Source organism: Candoia aspera, chromosome 15, assembly GCF_035149785.1.
Source record: "Candoia aspera isolate rCanAsp1 chromosome 15, rCanAsp1.hap2, whole genome shotgun sequence".
In the NCBI taxonomy this organism is placed as follows: Eukaryota; Metazoa; Chordata; class Lepidosauria; order Squamata; family Boidae; genus Candoia; species Candoia aspera.
The window spans coordinates 9,351,937-9,367,379 of NC_086167.1; the positions used below are offsets into that span (position 1 = coordinate 9,351,937).

At 46.6% G+C, this 15,443-nt stretch overlaps 2 gene segments (V, D, J or C); both read left to right on the forward strand.

Annotated features, from left to right (window-relative positions):
* The first annotated feature begins 3,469 nt into the window (after window positions 1-3,469).
* LOC134505903 (immunoglobulin lambda variable 2-23-like) lies at window positions 3,470-4,140 on the forward strand. The segment is given in 2 exon segments: window positions 3,470-3,552; window positions 3,824-4,140. Coding segments are annotated over 2 exon segments (363 nt in total).
* Window positions 4,141-9,350: 5,210 nt separating this feature from the next.
* LOC134505904 (immunoglobulin lambda variable 5-37-like) lies at window positions 9,351-9,986 on the forward strand. The segment is given in 2 exon segments: window positions 9,351-9,411; window positions 9,670-9,986. Coding segments are annotated over 2 exon segments (363 nt in total).
* Window positions 9,987-15,443: the final 5,457 nt, after the last annotated feature.

Consider the following 15,443-nt stretch of genomic DNA (forward strand, 5'->3'; position numbering starts at 1 on the left):
AGGCAGAGGATAGGATTCTTTTTTTGTTATTTTATTGAGGGAACTGAAATCGTGGACCACTCTCACGGGTGTCTCCTGGGTTGCAGGTGCCAACGGGTCAGGCTTCTTTGGTACGAAGAAGGTAGGAGCAGAGGCTGGGGAAGTAGATGGTCGGATGAACCCCTTTTGGAGATTAGAGTCCAAGTAATCCTTTAAGGTGGCTGGTTCCTTGGGAGACATGGGATATTGTTTCTTTGCTGGAATCCTGGCTCCTGGTATCAACTCAATGGTGCAATCACAGTCCATATGGGGGGGTAGTGCTGTGGCCTCTTGTTCTCTGAAAACGTCTGCGAAATCTGCATACTTGGCTGGCAACTGGACCCCCCTTGCTTCCGTGACTGTGTTGGTTGCTAGAGAGCGGAGAGCAGCTTGAATCTTGTGGTGCTGGCATTCCTTAGCTGGGAAGGAGATTGCTCCCATAGTCCAGTTCAGCAACGGGTTGTGGATCCTCAGCCAAGGTGTGCCTAGGATTACAGGCACATTAAGCGATGCAGTAACATAAAGCTGGATCCACTCAGTGTGGTCTCCCGTTGTCAGTTGCACCGGTTCTGTGAGCCTTCTAATCAGCCCTGCCTTGAGGGCCTGGCCGTCAATGGTCTCCACTTCTATGGGACATGGCAATTCTCTAGTCGGGATGATTGTGCAAAAGCATATAGGTACACTTAAGAATATCAATACGGTAATCAATTCTACCCGATTCATTAGGACTGGCATCAGATGAGGAGTGGAAGACTTTCAACTGATTTTCAAAAGCTTAATGTTTGATCCTGCAGAACATCATCCATCCTCTTGATGTCTATCTCTATCATCATCGTTATCCAAAATCATTCAAAGTTTGCTTGTCGGTCTTTTCCCCCCATCTGTATCTAGCTGGAGCAGAAAGAAGGTCTGAATGTTTTTTTAATGAAAGGAAGTGATTTACATGCAAATGAGTTGCCAAGGAAAAGAAGATAAAAGAACCAGGTGAACCCAGCTCGGAACCACCCTCTTCTCCACAGGAGAAGCTTCTGAGGTTCTCACCATGCTTTCGGCCCCTCTTCTTTTCACCCTCCTCACCTACTGCTCAGGTAGAAGAAAGCAGGAGTTCCTTGAATGATTTCTCCCAAAAGCTGTGAACTGATTTCAATCTTTGCATATTAATTTGGATTTTAATTCTATGAATTGTGTCCCGCATATCTCCATGAAAGCAGCTCAATTCTGCACAGAAGGGACCACCCTTAGCAAATGCTGCCTTTGAATACGGCCTTTTGGTTTCTCTTGATTCCTTTTCTTTTACTCTTCTTTTTTCTGTATATATATTGACTCTCCACAATTCATTTCAGCTTTTATAAATGCCCACCTTTCTATCTGTTGCATCATCCAGGGGGCTTACAAGAAGAAAAGAAAAGGATGAAATCCAAATACTTTATTTCTGCATTTACTTTGTTTCACCTCCCAGATCAAGGAAGCTGAGGAGAAGAATCAGGGAATGGCAGAGTTCACAGCTGTTTGAATATTTTGTTTCTATGGGTGCCTCTGCCCAGTATCTCCTGACCCAGCCGCCCTCTGTGTCTGGGTCCCTGGGGCAAAATGGAAGAGTCACTTGTGCCGGAATCAACATTGGAGGAAAGAAGGTTCGGTGGTACCAGCAGAAGCCTGGGAGTCCCCCTGTCCTGATTATATATGCTGATAGCCAGAGATAGCCCCACCGGGACCTCAGACCGATTCTCTGGCACCAACTCTGGCAACACGGCCACCCTCAGCTTCTCAGCAGTGTTTTCAAAGCAAGCTTAAAAGAGAAAATCAATTTATATACTCTATGTCCATATGAGGGAAATCTCATATTATACTTCACATTCTTTAATGCAGTCATTTAGATCCTTTGAGGAACAACCATGATCTCCAGCTCTTGCAATGCTGAAGGGCAGCATCTGTCCCACTCGTTCAGCAGTGCAGCTCCAGGCTCTGGACACCTCAGCCACTTCTCTCCCTCTCTGGCCTGGCAGGAACCTTCTTCCCTTCCGATGGGAGCTGAAGGCATGGCGGGAGCGTCATTTCTTTTCTTTCCGGCTTTGTAGATCTCAGGGCGGGAATGGCTGGAGTTGATTCTGATTCACTGAGCCACAAGGCTGAAAGAAGAAACATGAGGGAAGTTCTAACTCCTGCATCCTTTACACAAAACAAAGTGTTAAAGAGAAACCTGCAAGAGTTAAAACTCCATCTGTAGCTAAAATCCTTCTCCACTTTGGCCAAACCACCTAAACACTTGAATTCTGTGTCAAAAAGTCTTGGTCCCGAACTGGACAGAAAGAAAGGAACATCTAACATTAATGGGACATTTAAGTATTCTGTCATTAAAGAAAAGAGGCAGGTTTCAGAAGGTTTAAGCTACAAAGAGAAAATGGGCTGATATTCTCCTCTCTGGGACCACCTGGAGTAGCTCTTCCACTCTGTTAAACGTCAGAGGAACTGAGACCAAAACCTCCAAAGCAAAAGGTGGCAGCAGCTATTAGAAGTCAGGATAATTGACACATTTCAGTTCCAGCAGCCGCAACGCTTCCCTTTCAAGTTCAGGCAAAAATCTCAAGGAACGTGACCTCCTTCCATGAATGGCACAGCAGGGAGGCTTCCATAACCACGCGTGATCCTAAGGACTTCCTCTCAGTCAAGGATAAGCCCTCATGGAGGAGCACCAACCTTTGGCTTTCTGATCTCTTCTGAGCTGATGGAAGGAGACTCCGTTGGCTGGAAGACACTTGCCCGAACCAGCATGACCTCACTCTGCACAATAACTGAAGGAGAAATATTTCCGACTTCTGTTTACATTTTCTTCACTCTTACCTGAGTTTCAGCTATATTTTGGAGTTGATGGCATATAATCTGTAGGAGGAAGTTCCAGAATAAACATGGGAAATTTTGCAGAGCCTATAAAATGGAATGTTATTTCCTCAAACATTGAAATCTGTCCCTGTGAACTATTTCTTCTAATTCTTCCTTTCTAATGCTTCTACAAATTGGAGTCACCTCTGGCTCCACAGGATTACAGTATTTGTGCCAGATGAGAGCAATATGTTCATGACCCCCCCTCAACGAGCAGAACTCTAAGGCAGCGCATCAGAGTCCCGTCCTCCTGACCAGCTTTCTTCCTTCTGGCTCTGCCTGGCTACCCACCTCTGGCAACAGAAGAGAACATCCGGGATCCAGTTTATGGCCAGATCTGAACAAGGTCTGCAGCCAGAGCAGATGGCCGGGGAAAGTGGGAAACACACACCGAAGTCTTTGGAGGGGAAGGTGGGATGAAGCAAACAGGAGATGAAAAGAGGAACGTGAAGCCACATCTTTCCTCCAAAGGCAATTGGTCTTATCCAAACACAGCTAATGAGATGTCAGCAGAATTTGCATAAATGGGCGGACCCAGATTCCTGGGGGTTTAAAGGGAACCTTCCAGTCTCCCAGTCAGAGTTCCCCAGAAAGCTCCATTCTCCATCATGGCGTGGACTCTGCTCTTGGCCTTCTTCTTCACATGGAGCACAGGTAATTTAGGAGGAATGCTCACATCTCATTTTATTTCTGCCAGAATTCAAGGCTAGGAAAATATCGAGCCAACCTGCAGAGGGGACATAATGCTGATCTGAGGGCCACACTGGTTTCACACCCATTCACAGCTACACAGAGTACCTGACTGAATAGTGGAGGAGGCTGTTGGAAGACTAGCCTGCATTTGAATTCGGGCAGCTCTTGAGGAGATACTGCTGAAGGTGATATATGCTATTTCCATTCCACAATCTTCATTTTCTAATTTCAGGGGCCCATTCACAGTACACCTTGACTCAGCCTGCTGCCCAATCATCTCCCCTGGGACAATCAGCAAAGATCTCATGCACCATGAGCCGGGACAGCCAGGTGGGCAGTTATAGCATAGCTTGGTACCAACAACACCCTGGAAAGAGCCCAAAATACCTTCTCTATGATAGCAACAGCAATGGCCGGTTCACGGGGTCCAAGGACACCTCTGCCAATGCAGCCTACTTAACAATTGCCAGCTTCCAGGCTGATGATGAGGCGGATTACTACTGTGGTGGTGCTTACGGGAGTGGCAGCAACTTCAGGTATCCACAGTGATACAGACACTTGCAGAAGTGAGACAAAATCTCTCCCCTGAGCTGCTTGGAGAACAGTTTCCTTTCGCCCTGAACTCACCATCCACCTGGCCTCGTAAAACGTCATGCAGCAATGACTTCAGAGCCAGCAGTGTTATTATCTCAGTCTTGGTGAACCCCAAGTTCTCTTTTTGCAACAAATATCAATTTACTCTTAAACAAAAGTAAAAGGATACAAATGATTCTGATGTATTTTGCCCATCACGATTCTACAGTGAAGGTCAATTCAGACAGTGGCATAATCACACCTCCCTATCATCACTCTATGCCTTTTCACACACCAATGACATGAAGATAAGACTCTGCCCAAGCATCTGCTTTGGTCCCTTCTGATAGCAGCTGAAAGAATGGTAGGAACATCACTCCCTCACGCTTTTTGCCCCACACCCCTCATGACTTAAATTCTAACGGTCAATGAAGCAACACCGAGGGGAAATATCGCAGACCTTGGAAAACTGAGCAGATGGGGGAGCTGTGTGCCATTGTCTTCCTCCACATCCTGTACACAAAACCACGTGTTAGAATAAAGACAGCAAGGTTGAAAAGTTCACTTGCAGTATAAATTTTTCTCAGCTATGGCCAAACCACCTAAAGACTTGGAGTTTTGGTCTAAAAGTCTTCATTTCCGACTGGACCAGAACAAAGGAACCAACAACTTGAATGGAATATTCAGGCACTGAGTCATTAAAGAAAAGATTCCCATTTCAGAGGAAGGTTTAGGTTAGAAAGAGAAAATCTACTGATATTCTCCTCCCTGTGACCACTTGGAGGAGCTCCTCCACTATAACCCACATTCTTTAATATGGTCCTTCAAATCTTTTGAGCAATAACAAGGATGGCACAAGACGGCAATATCCAAGGATCTCCTGTGTCCCCTGAAGCCCAGGGACTTTCAGAAGCTCTCTTAAATCTAGAAAGTGAGATAACGAACACAATGTTTTCCCACCCTTCTCCTGAATCCCACTGAGCCAACTCACTAATCTATAAACCGGACCAAACATGGGTGATCTTGGAAAAGCTAAACAGGGTCAGAGCTGATTAAAACCTGAATGGGACTCTACCAAGGACATCCATATCTGTAGCACTGCATCACTGCGTCTTTAAGAGAGCTTCAGGCAAGAAAGTTAGGAAGCATCACCTGTCTGAACGTTCCCCTCTGCTATAAGAAATGGACCAATGAGACATCAGGAATGCAGGGGGAGGAGCTAGGTATGCAAATGCTTCATGAAACAAGCAGGGTTGATATAAGAAGCCCCAATAAAGCTCACTTGCATTCACTCATTGGCTCCATCTCCAGAAACCCGAGAACTGCTCAACATGTTGGGAGCATCTCTCCTTGTCCTTCTGGGCATCTGGTGCACAGGTGAGTGAAGGAGAACCCAACACAACTCCTTTCCCCAGATTCTGAACCCGAGAACACACATTTATAGCATTATTCTTCCTCCAGGATCCAGGTCTCAGCCTACGGTGATTCAGGAATCCTCCATGTCACCTTCCCCTGGACAGACAGTTAAGCCCTTTTCTGTCAGGCTCACAGGGAAGGCTCAGTGTCCTTACTCTGTTTTGAGGAACGGCCAAGAGGGGCTGCCCTCTGATTCCTCTGCAACACTCACAATCTCCTCCAAGTCAGCTTTAGGCCTGCCTAGCGCTCAAGTCTCAGTCTTCATGCCTTCCGGAACTCTGCGGAGTCAATGAAATAAAACTCTCTTGCCTTGGAGACACTTGCTCAAAAGATTGGCTGGAATAGGGGAAAGAGTTAGAGAAGGCCTGGAAACTCTTTCTGAGTCCTGTTTTGTTTTTAGGCAACCTTGTATCACTTTCAGCAATTGACAAGATGGTTGAATATTGAGCAAGATGAACTTCTAAGTGGAGGTTCAGGACTAAATATAGGAACAGATAACTCGACCTCAACCGAGACCTCGACCTCGACCTCGACCTATACATATAGCTTCTCCCAGACAAGGAAATGCCACAGTTAATGAGCCACAGTTAATCAGCTTCCATGGGTTTCTCTCTCAAAAGCCGTGCTTCACCAGGCCTTGATCACTTTCCAAATTTGGCGGGGGGGGGGCAGCTCTCCATTTTTAGATCTCATTCTTTAAGGAAGGAATTGGGAGATGAAAAAGATCAAAAATTTAGATCATGGAAATAGTCTGAACTTTGTGTGTGTGTGTTTATTAACTATGCCAGCAAAGCAGAGTTATGTCATTTCTCTCACTATAACGTGGATGATTGTGCACAAGGATATAGGTACACTTAAGAATATCAATACGATAATCAATTCTACCCAATTCATTTGGACTGGCATCAGATGAGGAGTGGAAGACTGTCAACTGATTTTCAACAGTTTAATTCTGTAACAGTGTTACAAAGAAAACTGCAAGAGTTAAAACTCCATTTGTAGTTTAAATCCATCTCTGTTTTAGCCAAACCGCATAATGACTTGGATTCTGTGTCAAAAAGTCTTGGTTCCCAACTAGATAGAGAGAAAGGGCTCCCCACACAAGTAACCTGCTCCCAAGATTTGGCTTATAATTGGGGACACACACAAAGAACTTCCAACCGAACACTGAGGCATAACGGGTTCTTTGAAATACACAGTGAGAAAAAGGCGAAAGGTCCCCTGTGCAAGCACCGAGTCCCGTCTGACCCTCGGGGGGAGACACCGCTTTCGCGACGTTTTCTTGGCAGACTATGGAGCAGGGTGGCTTGCCACTGCCTTCCTCAGCCGTCACCTTCCCCAGCAAGCCGGGTACTCATTTTGCCGACCTCGGAAGGATGGAAGGCTGAGTCGACCTGAGCCGGCTGCCCGAGGGAGGATCCAGCTTCCGCTGGGATCAAACTCAGGTTGCGGGGAGAGTTCCGGTTGCAATACCGCCGCCCATCACTCTGCGCCACACGAGGCCTCTTGTGTGGTGGAGATAAGTGAACTTAAAGTAACAGCAAAACTTTACTGGGTACAAGGTACATTGCTCTTTCTCACACCCGCACACACAGAGACACAAACGCTCATCCACACTGATCCGTGTCCATCTCAACTGGGCTGCCAGGCACTAGCTGGAGGGATGGAAGCTGCCAAGTCTGGATCCAAAGATGACTCCAGGAGCAGGTGAGCTTTGGGACCCCTTTTATCCCCAAAAGTTCTTGCTTTGCTGATTCACAAGACTGGCAGCTACTCTGGCCTTGTTAATTACAAGTCTGGTAGCAGTTGACGGGATTGGGCTGGGGGTCTCCATGTGCTCAGGCCCAACTTCCTTTGTCTGGTTCAGGGGACATTTTTCCTTTGTGTCCTTACCGGCTTGCTTCCAACTTGTCTGCTTCCCTGAAGGGATCTTTTAGACAAGTTTCCTGGCTTTTGTCCTCTCTGCCTACGTGTCTGCTCCATCTTTAGTTAATGGCAGCTTTAGCCTAGTCTCACAAAAGGAACATCTAACTTTAATGGAACATTCAAGTATTCCATCATTAAAGAAAAGAGGCAGGGTTCAGTAAAGGTTTAAGCTCCAAAGAGAAAATGGGCTGATCCTCCCCTCTCTGGGACCACCTGGAGGAGCTCTTCCACTCTGTTAAACAGCAGAGGAACTGAGACCGAAACCTCCAAAGCAAAAGGCTACAGCAGCTCTTAGAAGTCAAGAGAATTGACACATTTCAGTTCCAGCAGCCGCAACGCTTCCCTTTCAAGTTCAGGAAAAAAACTCAAGGAATGTGAGCTCTTTCCATGAATGGCAAAGTGGGGCTGCTTTCATAACCACGAGCGATCCTAAGGACTTCCTCTCAGTCAAGGATAAGCCCTCATGGATGAGCACCAACCTTTGGCTTTCTGATCTCTTCTGGGTTAATGGAAGAGGACTCTGTTGCCTGGAAGACGCTTGATCAGAATAGGATGACCTCACTCTGGCCAATAACTGAATGAGTTCCTGGCTCCTGCTTGCTTTTTGTTCACTCCTATCAGATTTTCTACCCTATTCTGGATTTGATGGGATGTCATCATTAGGAGGAAGGACCTGATTCAATAGGGGAGGCTTTCTAGACTCTTTAAAAGGGAAAGATGTTTTCTCAAACATTGGGATCTCTCCTAGTGAACTATTTCTTCTCATTCTCCTTTTCTGCCTCTTCTAAACACTTGCTGGACAAAGTGGAGGGACATGAGCTTAGAGAATGTTACCAGGGCTTTAGGGAAGTTTTTCTCTGAATTATGCAAGTCAGTTCTTCAAGAAACAGCATTGGGAGAACACGGTGCCCTGATATCAATCGATCTTGAGAAAGGTCCTCTCCTCATGCCGTATGAGGGCAGCGAGAGGTCCACAGGGATCTCAGACGGATTCTCTGGCCCCAACTCCTGCAACAAGACCATCTGAAGCATCCCTAGTGCCCGAGCACAGCATGATGCAGAATATACTCCAAGGTGTGGGATAGTGCTCACTGGGCAATGATACAGGCTGAGGGGAGGGAAGTCAAAAGGCTGCTCCAGCAAAGGAACTCCCTTTTCTGTGTTGGCTCGAAGAAGCTCAGGTGCCTGGACCAAGACAGAGCTGTTTCTTCAAAGGGCTTCGAGTGCAGGCAAAAGAAAGAAAGAGGCCAAGCAAGGACTCGCTAGGGAGGAGACCTTTTCTTGACATGAAAACTCCATGAGGAACATTGGAGAGTTTGCAAACATTTTAGCGCTTGCAGAAGGACAAATGTGGTTGCATTACGCAGCAAAACATGGATGTCCCTGTAGCCTGGATCGCCCTCTGTGGACATATGATTATATTATCCAGATGAGCACAATATGTTGATCAATTCTGCTCAAGGAGCGAAACTCTAAGGCAATGCATCGGATTCACCTCCTCCTGACCAACATTCTTCCTTCTTACTTTCCCTGGCTACCCACCTCTTGCAAGAGAAGAGAACACCCAGCATCCATTTTATGGCCAGTTCTGAACAAGGTCTGCAGCCAGAGCAGATGGCCGGGGAAAATGGGAAGCACACACTGAAGGTTTTGGAGGGGAAGGAGAGATGAAGCAAACAAGAAATGAAAAGAGGAACGTGAAGCCATGTCTTTCCTCCAAAGGCAATTGGTCTTACCCAAATGCAGCTAAAAAAATGCAAGCTGAATTTGCATAAATGGGTGGACCCAGATTCCTGGGGGCTTAAAGGGAACTTTCCAGTCTCCCAGTCAGAGTTTCCCAGAAAGCTCCGTTCTCCAACATGGCGTGGACTCTACTCTTGGCTTTCTTATTCACATGGAGCACAGGTAATTTAGGAGGAATGCTCACTTCTGATGTTGTCTCTGCCAGTATTTAAGGCTTGGAATGTATCAGGGGTCATTTAATGCTAATCTGAGAGCCACACTGGATTCAAACGCATCCACATCCACACAGAGTACCTGACCGATGTGTGGAGGAGGCTGTTGGAAGACTACCTGCATTTGAATTCGGGCAGCTCTTCAGGAGCTACTGCTGAAGGTGATATATGCTCTTTCTATTCCACAATCTTCCTTTTCTAATTTCAGGGGCCCATTCACAGTACACCTTGACTCAACCTGCTGCCCAATCATCTCCCCTGGGACAATCAGCAAAGATCTCATGCACCATGAGCCGGGACAGCCAGGTGGGCAGTTATTACATATTTTGGTACCAACAACAGCCTGGAAAGAGCCCCAAATACCTTCTCTACGATGCCAACAGCAACGGCCGGTTCACGGGGTCCAAGGACACCTCTGCCAATGCAGCCTACTTAACAATTGCCAGCCTCCAGGCTGATGATGAGGCGGATTACTACTGTGGTGGTGCTTACGGGAGTGGCAGCAACTGGAGGTATCCACAGTGATACAGTCCCTTGCAGAAGTGAGACAAAATCTCTCCCCTGAGCTGCTTGGAGAACAGTTTCCTTTCGCCCTGAACTCACCATCCACCTGGCCTCGTAAAATGTCATGCAGCGATGACTTCAGAGCCAGCAGTGTTATTATCTCAGTCTTGGTAAACCCCAAGTTCTCTTTTTGCAACAAATATCAATTCACTCTTAAACAAAAGTAAAAGGATACAAATGATTCTGATGTATTTTGCCCATCACGATTCTACAGTGAAGGTCAATTCAGACAGTGGCATAATCACACCTCCCTATCATCACTCTATGCCTTTTCACACACCAATGACATGAAGAGAAGACTCTGCCCAAGCATCTGCTTTGGTCCCTTCTGATAGCAGCTGAAAGAATGGTAGGAACATCACTCCCTCCCGCTTTTTGCCCCACACCCCTCATGACCTAAATTCTAACGGTCAATGAAGCAACACCGAGGGGAAATATCGCAGACCTTGGAAAACTGAGCAGATGGGGGAGCTGTGTGCCATTGTCTTCCTCCACATCCTGTACACAAAACCACGTGTTAGAATAAAGACAGCAAGGTTGAAAAGTTCACTTGCAGTATAACTTCTTCTCAGCTATGGCCAAACCACCTAAAGACTTGAAGTTTTGGTCTAAAAGTCTTCATTTCCGACTGGACCAGAACAAAGGAACCAACAACTTGAATGGAATATTCAGGCACTGAGTCATTAAAGAAAAGATTCCCATTTCAGAGGAAGGTTTAGGTTAGAAAGAGAAAATCTACTGATATTCTCCTCCCTGTGACCACTTGGAGGAGCTCTTCCACTATAACCCACATTCTTTAATATGGTCCTTCAAATCTTTTGAGCAATAACAAGGATGGCACAAGACGGCAATATCCAAGGATCTCCTGTGTCCCCTGAAGCCCAGGGACTTTCAGAAGCTCTCTTAAATCTAGAAAGTGAGATAACGAACACAATGTTTTCCCACCCTTCTCCTGAATCCCACTGAGCCAACTCACTAATCTATAAACCGGACCAAACATGGGTGATCTTGGAAAAGCTAAACAGGGTCAGAGCTGATTAAAACCTGAATGGGACTCTACCAAGGACATCCATATCTGTAGCACTGCATCACTGCGTCTTTAAGAGAGCTTCAGGCAAGAAAGTTAGGAAGCATCACCTGTCTGAACGTTCCCCTCTGCTATAAGAAATGGACCAATGAGACATCAGGAAAGCAGGGGGAGGAGCTAGGTATGCAAATGCTTCATGAAACAAGCAGGGTGGATATAAGAAGCCCCAATAAAGCTCACTTGCATTCACTCATTGGCTCCATCTCCAGAAACCCGAGAACTGCTCAACATGTTGGGAGCGTCTCTCCTTGTCCTTCTGGGCATCTGGTGCACAGGTGAGTGAAGGAGAACCCAACACAACTCCTTTCCCCAGATTCTGAACCCGAGAACACACATTTATAGCATTATTCTTCCTCCAGGATCCAGGTCTCAGCCTACGGTGATTCAGGAATCCTCCATGTCACCTTCCCCTGGACAGACAGTTAAACTCTCCTGTTCCCTGAGCAGTGGACAAGTACAATCTTATTGGCAATCGTGGCATCAACAGAAAGAAGGAGGTCCTCCCAGATTCCTTTATGCTTACTACAACAGTGCAACTCCAGGCTCTGGAGACCTCAGCCGCTTCTCTGCCTCCAAGGAGGGCAGCCAAAATAAATGGTATTTGACCATCAGCAACGTCCAGCCAGAAGACGAGGCTGCTTATTACTGTGCTGTGTGGTATCACCCAAGTACAGTGTTCCACAGTGATACAAACTCAAGAGGAACTGAGACCAAAACCGCCAGTGCAAAAAGCAACAGAAGCTTTCAGGAAACAATTCTTTAAATTCAGTTCTTCAATTGGCAGCCCTTTTCTTTCAGGCTCAGAGGGAGGGCTCTATTTTGAGGTAGAGCTGAGAGGGGCTGCCCTCCAGTTCCTCTGCAACCCTCACAATTTCCTCCAAGTCAGTTTTAGGCCTGCCTAGCCCTCAGGTCTGAGCCCTCATGCCTTCCTGAACTCTGCGGAGTCAGCGAAATAAAACTCTCTTGCCTTTCAGACACTTGCTCAAAAGATTGGCCAGATTTAAAGGAAGAGTTATCCTTGGGAGAAGAGCAATGACCAATCTTGATCAAATAGTTAAGAGCAGAGACATCACACTGACAACAAAGGTCCGCATAGTTAAAGCAATGGTGTTCCCTGTAGTAACATATGGCTGTGAGAGCTGGACCATAAGGAAGGCTGAGCGAAGGAAGATCGATGCTTTTGAACTGTGGTGTGGAGGAAAATTCTGAGAGTGCCTTGGGCTGCAAGAACATCAAACCAGTCCATACTCCAGGCAATAAAGCCAGACTGCTCACTTGAGGGAATGGTATTAAAGGCAAAACTGAAATACTTTGGCCACATAATGAGAAGACAGGACACCCTGGAGAAGATGCTGATGCTGGGGAGAGTGGAGGGCAAAAGGAAGAGGGGCCGACCAAGGGCCAGGTGGACGGATGACATTCTAGAGGTGACGGACCCATCCCTGGGGGAGCTGGGGGTGTTGACGACCGACAGGAAGCTCTGGCGTGGGCTGGTCCATGAAGTCACGAAGAGTCGGAAGCGACTAAACGAATAAACAACAAAAGTGCAGCCAAGCACAGGGAAGACCGTGATGGGAGGAGGCATTTGAAAAACGGTTCGTGTTCGTGCTGCTCACGCCTTTGTTGACTGTGGGGCGTGGGCCGAGCCACAGTTCCAGCTTCCCCAGTGAAAGGAGAGTCACCAACCACGTCTGAAGGCCAGAGAGGTCTCCGGTTCCTGTTTTGTCCTATAATTCCCCTGGAGGGACAGAGGAAAGCTGAATTCCTCTTCCTCCTCTTTCACTTTCATCAAAGGAAGGACAGAAATCACTCATTTCTTTCAATTACAGGTAGTCCTTGCTTCACACCATTCCTTTAGCGACTGTTCGGACTTGTGACGGTGCTGCAAAACTGTTTTGTAAACAACAAAAAGGAAGAGTTAGAGAAGGCTTGGAAAGTCTCCCTGACTCCTGTTTTGCTTTTAGGCAACCTTGTATCACTTTCCGCCATTGTCTAGATGCTTGAAGGTTGCACAAGATGATCTTCTAGGTGGAGGTCCAGGACTAAATAGAGAAAGAGATAACTCTACCTCTACCTCTACCTCTACCTCTACCTTCTCCCAGACACCGCCTTCAATGAAATGCCACAGTTAATGAGCCACAGTTAATGAGCTTCCATGGGTTTCTCTCTCAAAAGCCGTGCTTCACCAGGCCTTGATCACTTTCCAAATTGGGGGGGGCGGCTCTCCTTTTTTAGATCTCACTTTTTAAGGAAGGAATTGGAAGATGAAACAGATCAAAATTTAGATCATGGAAATATTCTGATCTTATTTTGCTTTTTGTGTGTCAACAATGCCAACAAAGGGGAGATATGTCACTTCTCTCAGAATAACGTGCATGATTGTGCACAAGGATATAGGTAGAGTTAAGAATATCAATACGGTAATCAATTCTACCCGATTCATTTGGACTGGCATCAGATGAGGAGTGGAAGACTGTCAACTGATTTTCAAAGGTTTAACATCTGATCCTGCAGAACATCATCCATCCTTTTATGTCTATCTCTATCATCATCGTTCTCCAAGATCATTCAAAGTTTGCTTGTCGGTCTTTTCCCCCCATCTGTGTCTAGCTGGAGCAGAAAGAAGGTCTGAATGTTTTTTAATGAAAGGAAATGATTGCAAGGGAAAAGGAGATAAAAGGATCAGGAGAACCCAGCTCAGAGCCACCTTCTTCCCAGCCAGAGAAGCTTCCGAGTTTCTCACCGTCCTTTCGGCCCCTCTTCTCTTCACCCTCCTCACCTGCTGCTCAGGTAGAAGAAAAGAGAGTTTCCTTGCGTGATTTCTCCCATCGACTGTTAATTGATTTCAATCTTTGCTTCTTAATCCCGATTTTAATTCTATGAATGGTGTCCTGCATATCTCCATGAAAGCAGCTGAATTCTGCACAAAAGGGACCACCGTTAGCAAATGCTACGTTTGACTGTGGCCTTTTTATTTCTTTTTCCTCCTTTTCTTTTATTCTTTTGTTTGTATTTCCCAATTATTGTATTCTGTCATTTCTTTCTTTGACTCTCCAAGATTTATTTTGGCTTTTACAATTTCCTGCTTTCTGTCTAATGGATCATCAAGGGGACTTACAAGAAGAGGAAAAGTATAAAACCCAAATTCCTTATTCCTTCATTTACTTTGTTTCATTGGCCAAATCAAAGAAGTCAAGGAGAAGAATCAGGGAATGGAATAATTGATAGATAGTTGAATATTTTGTTTCTTTGGCAGGTGCCTTCGCCCAGTATCTCCTGACCCAGCCGCTGTCCGTCTCTGTGTCCCTGGGGCAAAATGGAGGAATCACTTGTTCAGGAAACAAAATTGGAGGAAAGAACGTTCACTGGTACCAGCAGAAGCCGGGGAGTCCCCCTGTCCTGATTATATACGCTGATAGCCAGAGGCCCACCGGGATCTCAGACCTGTCCTAACAAACAGGAGCCACGCTGAGACAAGGAATAGGTCTCTAGTGTTTTATTACTGCTACATAACAGAAAATCCTAACAAACTGAAGAAGCGTGGGAAAAACCCAGACATATAAACCCCAAAGGCTAAGGCGGGCCCGATCTGTGTCTCTTTGAATGGATACCTAATTCCTCAGTACTACGCATGCGCTTTACAGCCTGGATGGGAGCCCCCTGCTCGCCATCCTTACTCATGACATCACCCTCCCCTCCAGATTCACATTCCATTTCAGCCCCCTCCCTTCCAGAGGCTTGATAAGATTCAACGTCTCCTTCTGAGGTCCCATGGGAACTGGGCAAGGATGGAAAGTCTTCAAAGGAAAACTCCTCCAAGGACGAATCAGTGCTGCTCTCCAGGTCTGATAACGCTTCTGGCCCAGGTGGCCGCTGCTGGAAAATAGCTAGATAATTAGAAGAGTCGTCCCCCCTCCCCCCTGGGAAATGCACGCCTGAGGTGGAGGGCTGCGCCCCCCCCTCCTCTGTAACTGGAGTCAAGGCTTCAGGCGGGGGTGGAAGGTGCAAACTTACGAATTCCTCTGCCTGCTCATCCAAGTGAGGAATCTCTGGTAGAGTGCGAGGCTTGGGTTTGTGAGGGAAAAGCTGATGGAATCGATGAACCAGTGCTGGAGCATGTACATCTCTGGCATTCTCCCACATGCGCTCTTACTCAGGGTGCTCTTTCCAGTGTATGAAATATTGGATGCCCCTTCTCCTCTTCCTAGAGTCCAGAATTTCCTCGACTTCATATTCCTCCTCCCCCTCCACAATTACTGGAGGTGGGGGGGGGGGCAGTTGCGATCGTAAGGCACTTGGGGGAGGGTCTTTGGCTAGCAATGATCTGTGAA